At 35.4% G+C, this 16489-nt stretch overlaps 2 protein-coding genes across 2 annotated transcripts; both read right to left on the minus strand.

Moving 5' to 3' along the window:
- Positions 1 to 1500: 1500 nt before the first annotated feature.
- On the minus strand, positions 1501 to 3257 carry LOC148843240 (T-complex protein 1 subunit theta-like). Its single transcript, XM_088959966.1, has 3 exons — positions 3066 to 3257; positions 2448 to 2505; positions 1501 to 2335 (listed from the first exon to the last, which is right to left on the minus strand). The coding sequence occupies exons 1-3, from the start codon at positions 3230 to 3232 to the stop codon at positions 2270 to 2272; spliced, it is 291 nt and encodes a 96-aa protein (XP_088816092.1). The 5' UTR covers positions 3233 to 3257; the 3' UTR covers positions 1501 to 2269.
- A 7327-nt stretch (positions 3258 to 10584) lies between these two features.
- Positions 10585 to 12012, minus strand: LOC148843241 (class V chitinase-like). Its single transcript, XM_088959963.1, has 2 exons — positions 10903 to 12012; positions 10585 to 10747 (listed from the first exon to the last, which is right to left on the minus strand). The coding sequence occupies exons 1-2, from the start codon at positions 11978 to 11980 to the stop codon at positions 10728 to 10730; spliced, it is 1098 nt and encodes a 365-aa protein (XP_088816089.1). The 5' UTR covers positions 11981 to 12012; the 3' UTR covers positions 10585 to 10727.
- Positions 12013 to 16489: the final 4477 nt, after the last annotated feature.

A 16489-nucleotide genomic window follows, 5' to 3' on the forward strand; every position in this document is an offset into this window, starting at 1 on the left:
CTTCCTGCTGAAATTTCAGCAGATCTAGTAATTAGGTCTTTTGTTCTACAAAAGATTAGTTCCATAAAATGTAAAGCACTCGCTTGGTATATGACTGCAATGGTCTTAACAAACCTTATCTATTACTGTAAGCATATTTTGGAAAGAGTCAAAGAAAGCAGGGTATTTGGGTATGGACCTGATGGTCCAGCACCAATCTACAGATGGCAGAAAGTATAAACAAAAGGGCCCAGACAGAGAAAGAAGGTTCCAATATGTAAGGTAGGGCCACTTGGCAGGGTACGGGCCCAAGACCCATTTATATCTGTCCTTCAATATGATGGGTCAGATTGGGTTAGACCCATAAATGCTTGGATAATAAGGGTTCAAAGTCAAAGGTTGATCCAACAAGAACTCGGTCCAAGTCTCCCAATTGCCAACTATGGATTAAGAAAGTTTTCTTCATAAATTTGGTGATTATCTGGAACAAAACAATAATGTAATCAATATGTTGATTTTTGACCTTCATGATTAATCCTTACTTGTAGGCCTTTTATGTATCTATTTCTCTTTAACCCAAAATAATTATATATCTTCAGTCTCTTTCAAACTTCATTCATTAAGTTCTTCCGATGGTCAACATAAGAATTTTCATTAGTTTGTGTATAAAATTCAGGTTTCAATCAATCTGCGATCGTGGCCATGACAATTTTGTTTTTATTTTCTTTTGATTAAATTTTTTCAAATAGATGTTGGGGTCAAAATTATTATTTTCAGTTTCCAGCTAATAGGAAGTCATTTAGACTGTGTTTGGTTGCAACGCATACAAATTTATATTGATGCAAAACTATAGCAGTGCAAATGATGATTTGAATGTAAATTCTGACCTATTTTTGTTTCAAATTTTAGCTTATTTTGTTTGATTACAGTATAAATGAAGTAAATAAAGACATGAAACAGAATAAAGTAAAGCCCAAAACAAAGTTAAACCAGAATTTGCATTTTTTTTGTTTGCACTCTCATGCATTCATACTAGTATAAATAAAATTGGACTGCACCAAATGCAGCCTTAGACTCGGATTGGAAAGAGTTCAAATACAACCATGTACAAATGCAAAATGTTGTATAAGTATTTTAAAACCTTGTATTTGCATTGTACAAATTTAAACCTTTAGGCTCCGTTTGGTTGAGTGCAAAACAAAAATGTTTGGTTCATATGATGTGAGTGCAAAGTGGTTCAAGATTTACACACCCACTTTGCATTCACCTCATTTGTTTTGAAAGATGCAAATAAGAATACAATTTTTGTAGATGTTTGGCATTTCCATCAATGCAAATACAACCATTTCTTGCTACCAAATCGTGTTCCAGCTATTCCCACCATTAAACAAATATTAAAAATTACAAGCTGCCCGAGCATACAGCAGGCATCTAGGTAAAAAATAACAACATAAAAACAACCAGTTACTCCCACCATCAGTGCAAATACAACAGTCTCTTCTACCAAGTAAGCTAGTTTCTCTCTCCTCTTCACGCCAATGACGACTATTCTTTATGAATAAGAACTATGAAGCTTCCAAAAGCATAAAACTAGCAGCCTGGGCATCCTGTCACATAAAGGAACAAAAAAAAAAAAAAATAGTGACATAAACCATCTAATAAATAGGCCTAACAAGCTCCAACATGGGAATCGGACTCGCATACATTTGAAGCACCTACTCGGCTTAACACATGGATGTCTCTCCCTAGTTATCTGGAAATGTACATTCAAATCTCCCAATCATTCGCCTTTCCCCACTCCATCAACAGTCACCTCTCCCACGTCCTCTCCAACTTCATTCTCTTCACCTCCATTCCCTTCAAAAAACTTTATCCTATTCTTTTCTCCTCCTCCCCGGCGAGACTTCAATTTTTTTGTTTAGTTGAATCTAATCCTGATGCCTTTTTGACCAAGCCTACTTCCAAAGAATTTGCTTCACCTCTGTCCTTCACAGAATTCTAACCTCTAGCTATGATTTTCACCCCCTTCCTCTTGTAGATTCTCTTCAATTTGCAACAAGGATGGTCCCCAACATGCCCTTCCTTAGAGGTGCAGAGGTTCATCCTTCCCAGCACTAAATGACATTGGTTTCCCATTAAAAATGAAGCACACTTCAAGGAAACCAGACCCAGAAGAAAACCCAATTGGAGAAATCATCATGTACTCAGAAAGGCTACAAGACCCAGAGCAGAACTATTTTCAGTATTTTACATGGCATCCAATTGCAGAGATTAATTACCCTGCCAAAAACTAATCCTCGTCCATCGCTGCAGGCTGATCTCTCTTTGGACCACCCACTGGTTTTGCCATTATAATCTGTAATCACAATAGGTAGTCTTAAAGATTTACCAAGTGCTAATGCATTATCAGGTGATCTCTGTAGCAAGGTATCTAGGGGATGAAAATTCTCAGTAATACATGAAATTACCTGGTCTACCCGAAGCACAATGCAGGCAGCATCTGCAGCATATTTGAGGGCAAAGAACCTGTCAACATATCCAACAAAGATGATTAAGTCATGATTCAAGTATAATTATTAGCAACTAATATACAGAAACAAAAATGGAGGAACACTATAAATCTTTATAAACATGTTTAAATCATTCTAAATCAAAATCCTAAAATAATGTGGATGGTTTCCAGCTCTCCTGGTGGAAGAAACTACAAAGCATTATTTCAATTTGAACCTTATTCACCCTTCAATATCAATTCTAACATATAATACTATAAGACCTATCCTGGTTGCTGTTAATCACAATCAATAAACAAAACTTATTTAGGAGAAGAGTTGAACAACCTAATGGGAGTTGAAGCACGTAGAATAAAGATACAAATTGGTAGTTTAATATTCCGTTCAATTGCGTCCAACAAGATATTTATTACTGGACCTTCAATGCCTATTTGACCAGGTTGTATCCGAGTCCAAACCCCAAGAAGCATTTGACAAAACATTATTACCAACACATGGATGATACTCCACAATGAAAAAAGTTACATGGTAAGATTTTGAAATGGTTTTAGGAAATAGACAATATGAAGTGCTCACTTGGTCACATGGAGGTCCCAAATATCCATAGCAATTACAACCTTGCAAACACCTTCCTCCAAGTCAATACCCACTTTTGTCTTTCCAGCTGCATGATCTGCATAAAGGGTGGAAATGATCTCCATTGCATTCAGCCCAGCATTCTCAGCCAAAGTTTTAGGTACCATCTCAAAGCTTTCAGCAAACTTTGCAATAGCATATACTGATCTAATCTGCAAGCAGAAGTACCTTAACTTCAGCAGCTATACAGGACATGGCAAACAACAAAGGCATAAAAGTCATTACCATAGAAGAATGTGACATGTTCAATGCGTAGAAAAAAAAAAGTAAACATTCACCAACGTGTAATGTAACATGAGTAGTTTTCTGCTCAATTCTGAAATATTGAACAAGAGAAAAGAAGAGTGTTTTGATACCATAAAGATAGTAGTATCAACCTGCATTCCATATCCTTGTTTTCACTAATGTGATTTTTTCCATGAGAAACATCAAAAAATTTAGTTTTGAATTTCCATGACAGACAGCAACGAGTTCAAGACATCTCATAGATAATATAAAACCACTAGAACCAATTTCATGTAGGAGAATCCAAGAGTTATGGCTATGAAGGTAACTGACAAAGGGAAAAGGAAGAGAAAGTAACAGTTACCCTGTCTCCTTAAAAGAGAACTCTTTCAGTCTTCTTGCCAACTCAATTTCACTTGCTGCAGCTCCAGGGATTATGCGACTGTCCCTGCACATAGGTTGAGACAAAAATTATCATTGATCCAAAAGCTGATGAAAACAAGTTGAGTAGCAGAATTCATTTTTTATTGTCGGCAACGTTTAAATTCTGCTTCAAGGTTAATGTGCCAAAAGAAGATGTGAAGCATGAATACCTTATATGTATTTACACCATCATCAACTGCTCTTTCAAGGTCATCTAGTATACTTTCAGTTGAGTGTGGTCTTTCAAGGTCATCTAGTATACCGTTACCTATCAAATGAGGAAATACATACATTGAAGGTAAAGAGAGGATAAAACCATAAAATAAATAAAAAAAACCTTCAATAATAGCACTTATGAATAATGGAAAACACCCGAACACTACCAATCTCCTCTACCGAAATAGAATCAGCATATCCCAGTTCGTCTGGGATTGGTTGGCACAGCTTTAACTATGGCCAAGATTACAAAATTATATTAGTCAGAATAACAGGAAGGATTTCCTTGAAATTAGAAAATTACAAAGATGAGGATGATAATGAGATGATGATGCTTACAAGAGCAACAGAACCTGTAGTATGGCAAAATTGCCGTAGTTCAAACTTTGAGCTAATTTTCAAGACCATGACCCTGTAGCAAGAACATCAAAATAAGCATGGTTCTGTCGAGAAAAAGGAAATTGCACAATTGGATGCCATGTGAAATACTGAAAATAGTTCCCTTTATTTCATCTATACAAAGCATTTCAGAAATTATTGGAACCGGATGAATGACTTTCTAGTGGAGTTCTATCTCGAACTTTGGGACAAGACAAGAGAATCGCTTACTCATGAATTGTTATTTCTAATGAGAATTATGTCAGGTAAATTATTGGAACCGGATGAATTGCACAATTGGATCAATTGCATCGTTTTAAATGCATGAAATTACAATTTACAAACAGACAGATTTTAAATTCTGGTTTAAATGCATGGGAGCCTTGTCAATGAGACATGGACCAAGAAGGTCCGATCCATGAAGCAATGGCACATGGCAGGGTGCAGAACCAAGACCCATATCTTAAGATGGGTCAAATTGGGTTAGACCCACAGTTGCTGGGGTAATAGCCTAATATGTGAATGTGGCCCAGCAAAGGTTTAAAACCGATCCAACTAGAACTTGATCCAATGCTCCTAACTGGCAAGTGAAGTGAAAACCCTCCCCACATGTCATAAAACCAACCTTATAGTTTGTGTCTTACTACAACGCCCTATAGCTCTTCTTGATTCTTCTGGCAGGACTCTCCCTCACCGGCTTTAATTATCTTCCTCATGTCATGTAACAAAAAAAAGCATCCACTCCATTCAGTCAATTCTATTCTTGATTTGAACAAGAAAGAAGATTCCATGTTAGACGAGAAACGCAGATACCATTATTATTTTTAAATTATAGGGTAGGCTGTGATAAATACCTAAAACCATAAAGATGTTTTCGGAAATGACCCAAAAGTAATAATCATTATCATGGTTTTTAAAACTGAACCAATGACCGAACTGGTCAGGGGTCAGATTATCAGTTCAAATGATTTAACTGTTTGATTCAAATTGTTGGCCCGTTTTAATAAAAAAAAATTTAAAAATTTAAAAAAATTATAAAATTGAAAAACAGCTAAAACTGTTTGAACTGGATGATTCAGTGATTTACTGACCAAAATCAATGGTTTTAGGGAAAAAATGATATTAAAGAAAAACGGAACTGGTCAAGTGACTTGTTCCCGATTTTCCGGTCCGATCTTCCGATTCGATCCAATTTTGAAAACGATGATCATTATCTTGATATTGGGCCTAATTTGTATACCTTACATATATATCTTTTGCTGATATGATATGTTGTGATTGGATATTCCTTTGTCAATTTAAGATAAATTTGAGGCAATCTGCGTTTTTCAAACACGGAAAGTTTCCTACTTTATTCATTAATTAACGGGACCCATGCGATGCGATGCATGCACGCGTTAATGACTGGAAATTCGTTTGTCAACTTACGATAAGTTTGAGACAATTTTGTATTCATTTGTTAAAATATGGAAAGTTTTATACTTCATTTGTTAACTAGCGGAGACCTATGCGATTTCATACATGGATGTCTGGGTGATTCGATATTCGTCTCTCAATTTAATTAGGTTGTGATCAGTAAAACTGAATAGAAACCTCTTTCAATTAAGATATATATACAGATACGGCTGTGCTTGGGAAACGAATGGATACGAACAAAAAATATAAAAATACTTGGATACACTAAGAAAATACACACAAGTTCCATAAATATATTAATAACATTAAATTTAATGTCAAAACAACTATAAATAATATATAAATACATAGGAATTATATATTTAAATGATATATATACATATACATATGAAGAAATATATTATAATTAATATAGCAGGGCATGTAGATATTATACAATTTTACTAATAATGCATCAATCAAGAATCCAGGGCAAATATTATATAGATTTTTACAAATTAATATATGCAAAAAGCCAATATTATTTTATTATCTATTAAAGTGTAAGACATAAAGCATATGCAACTATTGTATTTGAATTATTATATCATTTTTTCTATTTTTCTGTTTTTATTTTTAACATTAACAAAAAATTCAACTAAAAAATTAATTCTTAAATGTTCGATAAATAATATTTATATTTTTGTAAACAATAAATGTGTTATTATAAAATGTAAATTAAAATATAAATTAATAATTTATAAAAATATATAATCTTAACTTAAAATATATCAAATCTATTAATATTTTGAAAATTCATTTCATATGAAAATTCATAAATTTTAATTACTAAAATAGTTATTCCATTATTAATATTTTATTTTTATAAAATTTTGAAGTTAAAAATTATTTTTATATAAAATGTAGATTAATGTATTTAATAGATTCAATTTATATTATATTTTCAAATATTTTGTAAACAATACTTTTATATTTTTAAATAATAAATACATTGTTATTTAATGTACATTAAAATATTACTTAATAATTTATAAAAATTTAAGATATATACCATATGAAAATTTATAAAATTTAAGTATTAAAGTAATTATTCTATTATGAATATTTTATTTGTATAAATTTTTAAAATTAAAATTCATTTTTGATATATATATATATATATATGTGTGTGTGTGTGTGTGTGTGTGTGTGTGTGGATTTTATAAATTATTCATTCCATTTATTTATAAAATACTAATTTTGAATATTGTTCTTTTTAATTTATAGTTGAAGTTTTTGAAAATAAATGTATGTTGTTTTTTGTATGCATGTAAACATTAAGTGTAATAAAAGTTATTTTATTACACTAACTAACTTGAAATAAGAAGTGGCTTTGTGGTTAATGCGTATCTTGTCTTTGGTTTCGCATTCACCAACCTAGGTTTGAATCACGCTACTCCCATTTTTTTTATTGTGAGACGCTACATCATTAGTCAAACCCAAGGTTCTTAAAACCAACCTGGACAACGAACTGGTCAGGGGTCCAGTTCTCGAGTCAAACGGTTGGACCATTCGAACCAGATGGACGACTTGTTCTGACAAAAAAATAAAAAATAAAAATAAAATAAAAAATGGTCATAGCCGTTAAATGGTTCGAATGGTTTGAAAGGTTCAACCGCCTGGGTCAATGGTTTGCTGACCAAATGAACATTTTTTGGCAAATATCCGGTTTTGGGGAAAACTGGAACCAATCACCTGATCGGTTCCCAATTTTTTCGGTCCGACTATCCAATCTGGTCCGATTTTGAAAACCATGGTCAAACCTGATGATGTGCGTTTTGGCAGCTCCCGGCTGGCTTGTAACTCAGATGCCTAGCTAAATAATCCCTATTTGGAATGTAGCTTGGATGCCTAGTTGAATGATGATAAGCTAGAGAGGTGGCTCAAATGCCTAGTTGAGTGGTGACAAGTTGGAGAGGTGGCTCTAATGCCTAGCTGAGTGGTGATGAGCTGGAGAGGTAGCTTTGATGCCTAGTTGATTGGTGACGAGCTGGAGAGGTGGCTCTGATGCCTAGCTGAGTGGTGACGAGCTGGAAAAGTGACTTTGATGCCTAGTTGAGTGGTGACGAGCTAGAGAGGTGGCTCTGATGCCTAGTTCAGTGATGACGAGTTGGAGAGGTGGCTCTGATGCCTAGCTGAGTGGTGACGAGCTGGAGAAGTGACTTTGATGCCCAATTGAGTGGTGATGAGCTGGAGAGGTGGCTTTGATGCCTAGCTGAGTGGTGACGAATTGGAGAGGTGACTCTGATGCCTAGTTGAGTGGTGATGAGCTGGAGAGGTGGCTCTGATGCCTAGTTGAATGGTGACGAGCTGCTGCATAGTTTACTAGTACGATCTGCAAGGAAACAATGTTAGAGTGCCTAGGTTGCTTTACCCGGGGTGGGCACTCCGATGCTTAAGTCAGCGAATCAGAGATTTGTAAGATAACTAAATGTGAGAGAGCTGGAGAACTGTGAGAACTAAATTGCGCATCTACCCGGGTCTCGGGAGCTGATACACTTTTATAGCTAGGCTGCTGTGGGTCTCATGAAACGCTTCTGGAATCCCCAACCCATGACGTAGATGTCCGTTTTGCTTTGGAAGGAGGATAACGTGCCAGTTAATAAGGCTTACCATTTCCCTTCAATTCGGGCAAGATGAGGATAAGGCCTAGGGTTACACAGTGTCCCAAAAGGTTCAAAGACAACTGGTAGGCTTCTAGAGATCCGCTACGTGTCACTTTGGCAGGTCACCAGGTCAGCGGTAGAGGCAAGTCGTCAAGTTGCTAGGTCGGTGACAGAGGTAGGTCATCAGGTCGGCAGCAGAGGTAGATTGCCAAGTCGGTGGCAGAGGTAGGTCGCTAGGTCGGTGACAAAGGCATATCGTATCAATATTTTAATGGTGCTCTTGTGAGAATTCAAAAAAAAAAAATATTATCTTGCACCTTAAATCATCCCAAGCCCACACAAACCCTTCTTTTTTCTCATAATCGTTTCCCACTCCACAACAACAACACTGGTGATCTTGATCAGGCAGAGGAGAGGTTTTTTTTTTGCTCTGCTCTATGCTTTTTGAGAGAAGAAGAAGCTATTCTCACAACTCTGTTTCTCTTTTCTTCTTCTTCTTCTTCTTCTTCTTCTTCTTCTTCTTCTTCTTCTTCGTCACTACAGTGCAGTGAGCAAAGTCAACCAACCTAGATTGTTGTTCCTCATCATTGTTGGAGGAGAACCAAAAAAAAAAATGCTAAAAGAAGAGAAATATTTTGCTGGAAGAGGACGGGAAGAGAGATGGGAAGGTGGGGAGAAATATGGGTGGCCACAAGCCGAGCCTTTCACGAGCTATTCGAGCTCGGCTCAGCTTGGTTTAAATTGAGCTTCGAGCCAAATTCGAGCCCGATATATAAACTCATTTGCTAATCAAGCCGAGCTTGAGCCCAGTGAAGCTCGGCTCTTGAGGCTCACGAGCCTAGTATTAAATAAATAATTTTTATTATATATAATAAATACATACATGCATACATATATAATAAATAATTTTATTATATATAATAATATTTTTATTGTTTATGTATAATAGTAAATAATTTTATAATTCTTAATTTTTTCTCTAAAAAATAAAAAATAATTTTATACATATAATTTTTATTTTTCAAAAAAAAACTTGACTTATAGTCGAGCTATGAACCAAGCCGAGCTCGAACCTGATACTATTCCTACGAGTTGAGCTAGAATAGCCAAGTATTGGCTTGGCTCGGCTTGGCTCGAATCCACCCTTTCGGAGAAATAGCAGTGGCAGTCGGCTTGGCTCGAATCCACCCTATAAAAACAAAACAAAACCTTTTGTTTTTCATCTCTTAACAACGCCCTTTCTAAATATTAATGAATTTTGATTTTGACCCTATTTTAAGTTTTTTATATTTATATATTTTTTTTGTTTTCGTTCTCTCAGGAAAAACTACAAAATTAATATGGCTGATTTATTAATTTATTTTATTGTTTTAAAAATTGTTATCATTTTCAATTATTGATTTACCATTTTTTAATATTTTTTTATTTATTTTATAGTATTCTGTACTTGTTTTATATTTTTAGTAATATCATATAATCTTTTTTGTATTTTGTATTTTTATTACTATTATTTCATTAATATCTTTTGTTTTTCATATATTTATTATATTTATAATAGTTTTTACTATTTTATCTTTCTTAACTTTATTTTCTAATTATTAATTATTATTTTTATATTATTAATCTTTTAAATATTATTTATTAGAATTTATTTATTATTTTTTAATATTTTATTGTATCAATATCCATAGTATTTTATCTTTTTTCTATTATTTAATAATATTTTATATATTATCTTATTATTTTAATAATTTTTATTTAAATAACAACTTAAGGGATAAATTTGTAAAATGCACAAGTTTCAATTATTCCAACATTCAGATTACTGAAGAACTCCATTATATTCATATGTTTACAAAATCAATAAAAGCAATTGAACTTTCGAGTAAATGCTTTTTGAGCTTTTTCAGATTTTTTTTTTCTTTTCGGACTTCAAATTTACCGTACGCCACCTTAGGATCAATTTTAGACGATCTGCGCTTATCAAACATCGAAAGTTTTATACTTTATTCATTAACTAGCGGAGACCCGTCGATGGGATGACTGGCTTTGTTAGACGAAAGATAGACAATAGAAACAATAAGAATAGACATGTGATAGGTTGGTGATTGGATATTCGTTTGTCAACTTTGAATCAATTTGAGACAAATCTGCGATTGTCAAACATGGAAAATTTCATACTTTATTCATTAATTTCTTCTGATAGTCAACATAGAAATTTTCATTTATTGCGTAGAATACTAGAATTCATGTTTCAATTAATCTGTGGTGGTGGCTTCTGCAAAGAGAGCAACGCATTTTATCCCCAAGTTGATGAAGCTGCAAAGCAACAATAACAAACATAATCAGTGCAATTAGGATTTGAGACATTTTGAATCTTTGCGCAAGCCATCTAATTTAACCGGGTTAATTACTCTCTGATGCAAATAAAAAAGAAATGAACGATTTGGGTAAGCCTAATGATGATTGCATACCTTCTTCTGAAAGTACCCAGTTGTCGTCACCGGCGACGTGCCACGCGAAATATCCGAGCAATCCTGTCTCCGTAGCATATGAAATCTTGTCTGAAATTGCCTCTACATCATCATAACCGATCCAAATCGATCCAGAGTAACAGTAATTGGCCGCAATGGTCGAATTGTATACTGTTGTTGCTCCATTTGTCTCAATGAAAGCCTTAATTTCTTTGTAAGTCATCGCACCGGATTTCGTAACAGCGGCGCCGGTAGCCGGTGCACCCACACCGTTGTCTGCAGGGTCAGCCAGCGTCCATGCGTAGCCATAGAAAGGCAAACCCAGAACTATTTTCTGAGGAGACAACTCGGCCCCAATCCAGGCTTCGATGCCGGAACTCGTGCTGACTCGGTCAGGCAGATCGTAAAGAAGAGCATGAGCACCAGTAAAATTATACCAAGATGGCATGTAATAGTCATAAGCCATGACGTTGATCCAGTCCAGATTTCTCCCAATTGAATCAACCGGAAAAGTTACTGAATCAAGAACCGAGGAGTAATAAACAGCTGCAGTTAAGAGCAATGGCGACTGGCCAGAGTTACTTGCCTCGGTGTCCACAGCAGCTCTCCACTCGTCTAAAAGCAGACCCATGTTAACCATCTCAGTGTCGTTTCTGGGGGATTCCCAGTCAAGGTCGAGCCCATGGAAGCCATAGGATCGAGCAATTTCTATGGAGGAATCGATGAATGACTTCCGGGAAGAGGGTTGACTCGCCATTGAAGCAAAGTAGGAGGCGTTGGAGTTTCCTCCACCGATGGAGAGAAGGGTTTTGACAGATGGGTTGTTTTGTTGCAGTGTGCTTGTGAAGGTGGAGAAGGGAGCTTGGTTAGCGGCAGAGATGGTGACCTGGTAGGTCTGAGGGTCTAGATCAGCGAAAGCACAGAAGAGATGTGTGAAGAGAGAAACATCAATCTCAGACGCAGCTAATCCACTGTCTAGGAACCAGTAGGCGGCCTTAACGGCATCTTGGGCTGCCAAAGGATGAAGCTGCAGGAGGAGAAGACAGAAGAGGAAAGGGAGAAGATTTTGTGAGGCCATTGGGGAGAGAGAGTGCCTTGAACTTGCACAACAGAACTTGTATTTATGGATAAATATAAGCTTAGCTTGGTGGTTCTTTTCCCCACTTTCTAGAAGAGGAGAAACTGGTCAAAACAAGTTACATGAATTTGATAAGAAAAACAAGTTACAATGTAGCTATTTAGATGCACCAAAATTAAATATAAGATATTTATCTATAGGCATAAGCCTTAAAAAAAAATTTATAGGCATAAGCCCAGAAGCCAAACCCGGCCCGGCCCGGCCCAGCCCAGCCCAGTCCAGGGATCACTACACTACTCGGTTGGTTATGGTAGGTCATTTTAACTGGTATGTTTTGGGGCGGGTAATGTGCTACACCAACGTTTTAAAAAACGACATGGAAAGAGAACCGTTCTGGCCACCGGTTTCTGGATTGATGGTTTAACTGTTTAGTTCAAACGAATAATTCATTCTGATAAATAAATAAAAATAATAATAAAAAATAAAAATGGTCAAAAACCGTTGAATGGGTTGACGGTTTGACCATCTGGGTCAACGAATTGATGGTTTAACTGTTTAGTTCAAACGAATAATTCATTCTGATAAATAAATAAAAATAATAATAATAAATAAAAATGGTCAAAAACCGTTGAATGGGTCGACGGTTTGACCACCTGGGTCAACGAATTGCTGATTTTTTTAATGATTTTTGGTCAAAAACCGGGTTTGGGATAAAACGGAACCGGTTTCCTAGACGGTTTTTGGGCCGAATGGTCCGACCGTCCGGGTCAACAGCAGTTCGAAAAACCTTGGACTACACAACATGGTAGAAAATGGACAGATACAAGTTGTAGACTTGTAGTTAACACTGTATTTGGTTGCAATGCAAATTTATTTGCACTAATGCAAATTTTTATTTGTTTTTATTTCAAAATTTATCTTATTTTATTTAATTGCAGTAAAAAATGAAGTTAAATAAGACCTGAAGCAGAATAGAATCAAACCCAAAACAAAATTAAACCAAAATTTACAATTTTCATTTATACTCCCTTGCATTTATAATAATGCAAATAAAATTGCACTCCGACCAAAAGCAGCCTAGACCTTCTGCAACTAGCTGACATATTCTAACCACGGGTACCTAATTTGACGGTTAATTGGCTGATTGCCAATGTAATCTAGCGAAATTCTATTGACGAGGCATGATTCTTTTTTTTAAGATAAAACAAGGGGACGTTCTATTTTTGGATTTTGAGAGGGGGGAAAGTTGGTCAATGGGATTTTGGTTCCCATTGACCAAGAATCCCATGCTCTTTTTTCAGTTTATTTTTTGGGTAAGTGATACCCATCTCCTAGGTGGATAAATATTTTTCCCACTTGGGGGGCATTGTTTTTTCAAATTCTGAGAGGGGGGAAAGTTGATCAATGGGATTTTGGTTCCCATTGACCAAGAATCTCATGTTTTTTTTTTAGATTTATGTGGAGACCGGGGAAAGTTTATTTTCTTGGGTATACCCATCTCTTAGGTGGGTAAATAACTTTCACACCTAGGGGGAAAGTTGTCAACACTTGAATGAGACAAAAATACCCTTTTTAATAATGGATTTTTATGGTTAAAATGGTTATTGCCTTATTTACATGAGAAATAAAAGAACATGGGCAAATGCATTTACCTGGGTAAATGTTTCACAGGAAAAACTTACCCAAATAACTGTATTTATCCGGGTAAATAATTTACCAAAAAACGAACAAGGCCTTAGGGGGAAATTGCCAACACTTGAATGGGATAAAAATGCCCCTTTTAATAATGTAGTTTTATGGCTAAAATGGTTGTTGCCTTATTTACATAAGAAATAAAAGAACATGGGTTACACTTACTTGGGTAAGTGTTTCCCAAAAAAAAACTTACCCAAATAACTAGATTTAACCATGTAAATAACTTACTAAAAAGCAAACAGGGCCCAAAAGTATTCCAGGAGCAAACAAGGCCAATATAGGGGTTGAAAAGTGTTGGTATTCATTGATTCTCTTTTTGTGCAATCTTATAATTGATGTTTTAGAAGGTAATAAATTTTCTCTCTATTTTTTCAGAAATTTCAATCATAATTCAGTAGTAGGGATGAACACGAAACTGCTTTCAAATGATGAAATTGAAGAATTTCACTCAAGTATGTATATGAGAAAAATGACCTTTTGGATCCACAATTAAATAACTGTAAATATTTATAAGAATGTCTTATCCATGTACGACAGTAATAACAGGAGTTTTTCTGTAAGAGCATGGATGGAAATCCATTGATTTTGGTTTAGTACTTACAAGAAAGGATAAGGGTTCATTTGGTCCGTGGGAATAGGGGTCTATAATCAGATTTGGAATGGGCATGCTTATTTCAACTGTTTGGTTGGTGGAATTGGAATCCTATTCTTATTCCAGGTGGAATGACATTCTTCCCTCCCCCTTCCTTGGGAATAAAATCCTATTTCAGCTGATTCCAATTCCCATTCCGATTCTTGTTTGAACCAGATAGACTATAGGAATAGATCATTTTTATTCCAATTCTAACAGATTTTGATTCCGATTCCAACTGTGAACCAACCAGACTAAGATTTCCATTTGGTTCGTGGAAGCAGGGGTCTATAATCGGAATCGAAATAAGCCATTCTAATTCCTACTGTGTGGTTGAGTAGAACTTGGTGGAGTGGTATTCCCTCATTTGAGGGAATGACCATTCCCTCTTCCCTTGGGAATGAAATTTATTTGTTCCAATGCAAAACTGTGTTAGTGCAAAATATTTGGGTACAGATTTTGATTTATTTTTGTTTCAAATTTTATCTTATTTTATTTAATTGCAGTATAAATAAAATAAAACAAAATAAAGTAAAACCCAAAACAAAATTAAATCACAATTTGTATTATTTTTATTTACACTTCCATCCATTTGTACTAGTATAAATAAAATTGCACTGCAACCAAATGCAACCTTTGGAACAAAACTCAATGAGCCAAGAGGGGAATTATGAAGAAGAGCTCTGCAGTCGGCCGTGATCAACTCAAGGATTTACAATTGCAAGAAGCAATGGCGGAATAACCCCCCTTATTCTCATTAAGTGCCTGAATTTATTCCAATGTCATTCTTGACACGCATGTTCTTATGTACTACTAATTTATTTCAGCTGGGTTTTAACTTGTGAAAATCACATGATTCTCCACGTGGCAAAAATGGGTGGAGTCATCTACCCATTCTCTTGATCTTGTTTGATAAAAGATCCAATATTAAAATCTTCGGTCAGGGCAAAGCTCGTTTGAGCAGTGTATGTTTTGAAAATTTAAAGAACTGTTAAGGCTATTTATCTTTTAAATGCTTCCTATCAATTTTAAGGTTGCGTTTGAAATCAGTGTAAGACATTATTGATGTAAAAATACATCCATAGCATTTTACACTAAGCCATAAAAGTGATTGTTGCTTTTTGAAAATAGCAATGGGTGGAGGAGTGCCGATGAGGTTTTACATTGACTATGAACGTAAAACTTCACTCCATCCAAATGCATACAAAATTGAATCGAAATAAAATTTTACATCGATAATAATTATACCCTCTTTTCAAAACACCTACAAAATCAAACCAGTTCTTAATTTAAATCGCATCCAAATGCAACCTAAATACTAAATATATTTTAAGGTGTATATAAATAGTTTTTGAAACTATAGGATACGTTTAAGTAATTTCCTGGATATTATCCCTTATTTATGAACGGGCTCAGGTCTTTAAAATTAGGATCTTTTGGAAATAAACTTCTTTGGACGTGATAGTCCAAAGAAGGTCTCAATCCGTGAAGCAGGGGCAGTTGGCACTTGGCAGGGTACAGGCCCAAGACCCATCTACATATATCTTTTAATGTGCTATTTCAAAGTTTAAATGGGCTAGATAGGTCAATTTGGGTTAAACCCACAAATGCTGGGCTGCTGATGGATGTGATCCGGCAATGGGTTCAAAGGTCCATCCAACTAGAACTCGGTCCAACTCTCCCAATTGCCAACCATAGATTAAGCAAGCTTACTTCATAAAATTGAAGATAGTTGCTGGAATATAAACACTAATCAGTATTTTACTCCTCTCTATTTGTAACTCTGCAGCTTGTGCTGCTTGTCTTATATGCTTGTTCCATGCCCAGATAAAGGAAGAGCATCTGTGTCAAGCTGATTGGTCCCCACATTTTTGGTGTCGGTTGATTGGGTTGGGTATATGTTTTTTCCGGTTTGATGTATTTCCTTCATCATATTATTGCCGAACCCTTTGATGATATGTGGGGAGTGTGGACTTACTATATAATATAACCCTTTTTTCTATTTCATCACTCGGGAAAAATTCCTGGGTATCGTTTGTCTAACAATAAAATGTCTCTTTCATAATTTATAAATTTTCATTAGTTTGCATAAAATTCAAGTTCACCCCATCTGTGATCGTGGCTCCTGCGATGAGCAATTGCGATCTACTTCCATGTTGATGAAGCTGCACAGTAACATTAAT

This window comes from Nelumbo lutea, chromosome 8, assembly GCF_056320005.1.
Source record: "Nelumbo lutea isolate HS-2025 chromosome 8, American lotus-T2T, whole genome shotgun sequence".
Lineage (NCBI taxonomy): Eukaryota > Viridiplantae > Streptophyta > Magnoliopsida > Proteales > Nelumbonaceae > Nelumbo > Nelumbo lutea.

Coding starts and splice junctions, on each gene's coding strand:
- LOC148843240 (XM_088959966.1), bottom strand. CDS start 3,232: ATGGTACCTAAAACTTTGGCTGAGAATGCTGGGCTGAATGCAATGGAG. Junction 2,506..3,065: donor TGGGACCTCCATGTGACCAA/GTGAGCACTTCA, acceptor ATATGTTGACAG/GTTCTTTGCCCTCAAATATG. Junction 2,336..2,447: donor TTGTGCTTCGGGTAGACCAG/GTAATTTCATGT, acceptor TTGTGATTACAG/ATTATAATGGCAAAACCAGT.
- LOC148843241 (XM_088959963.1), bottom strand. CDS start 11,980: ATGGCCTCACAAAATCTTCTCCCTTTCCTCTTCTGTCTTCTCCTCCTG. Junction 10,748..10,902: donor CTGGGTACTTTCAGAAGAAG/GTATGCAATCAT, acceptor GTTGCTTTGCAG/CTTCATCAACTTGGGGATAA.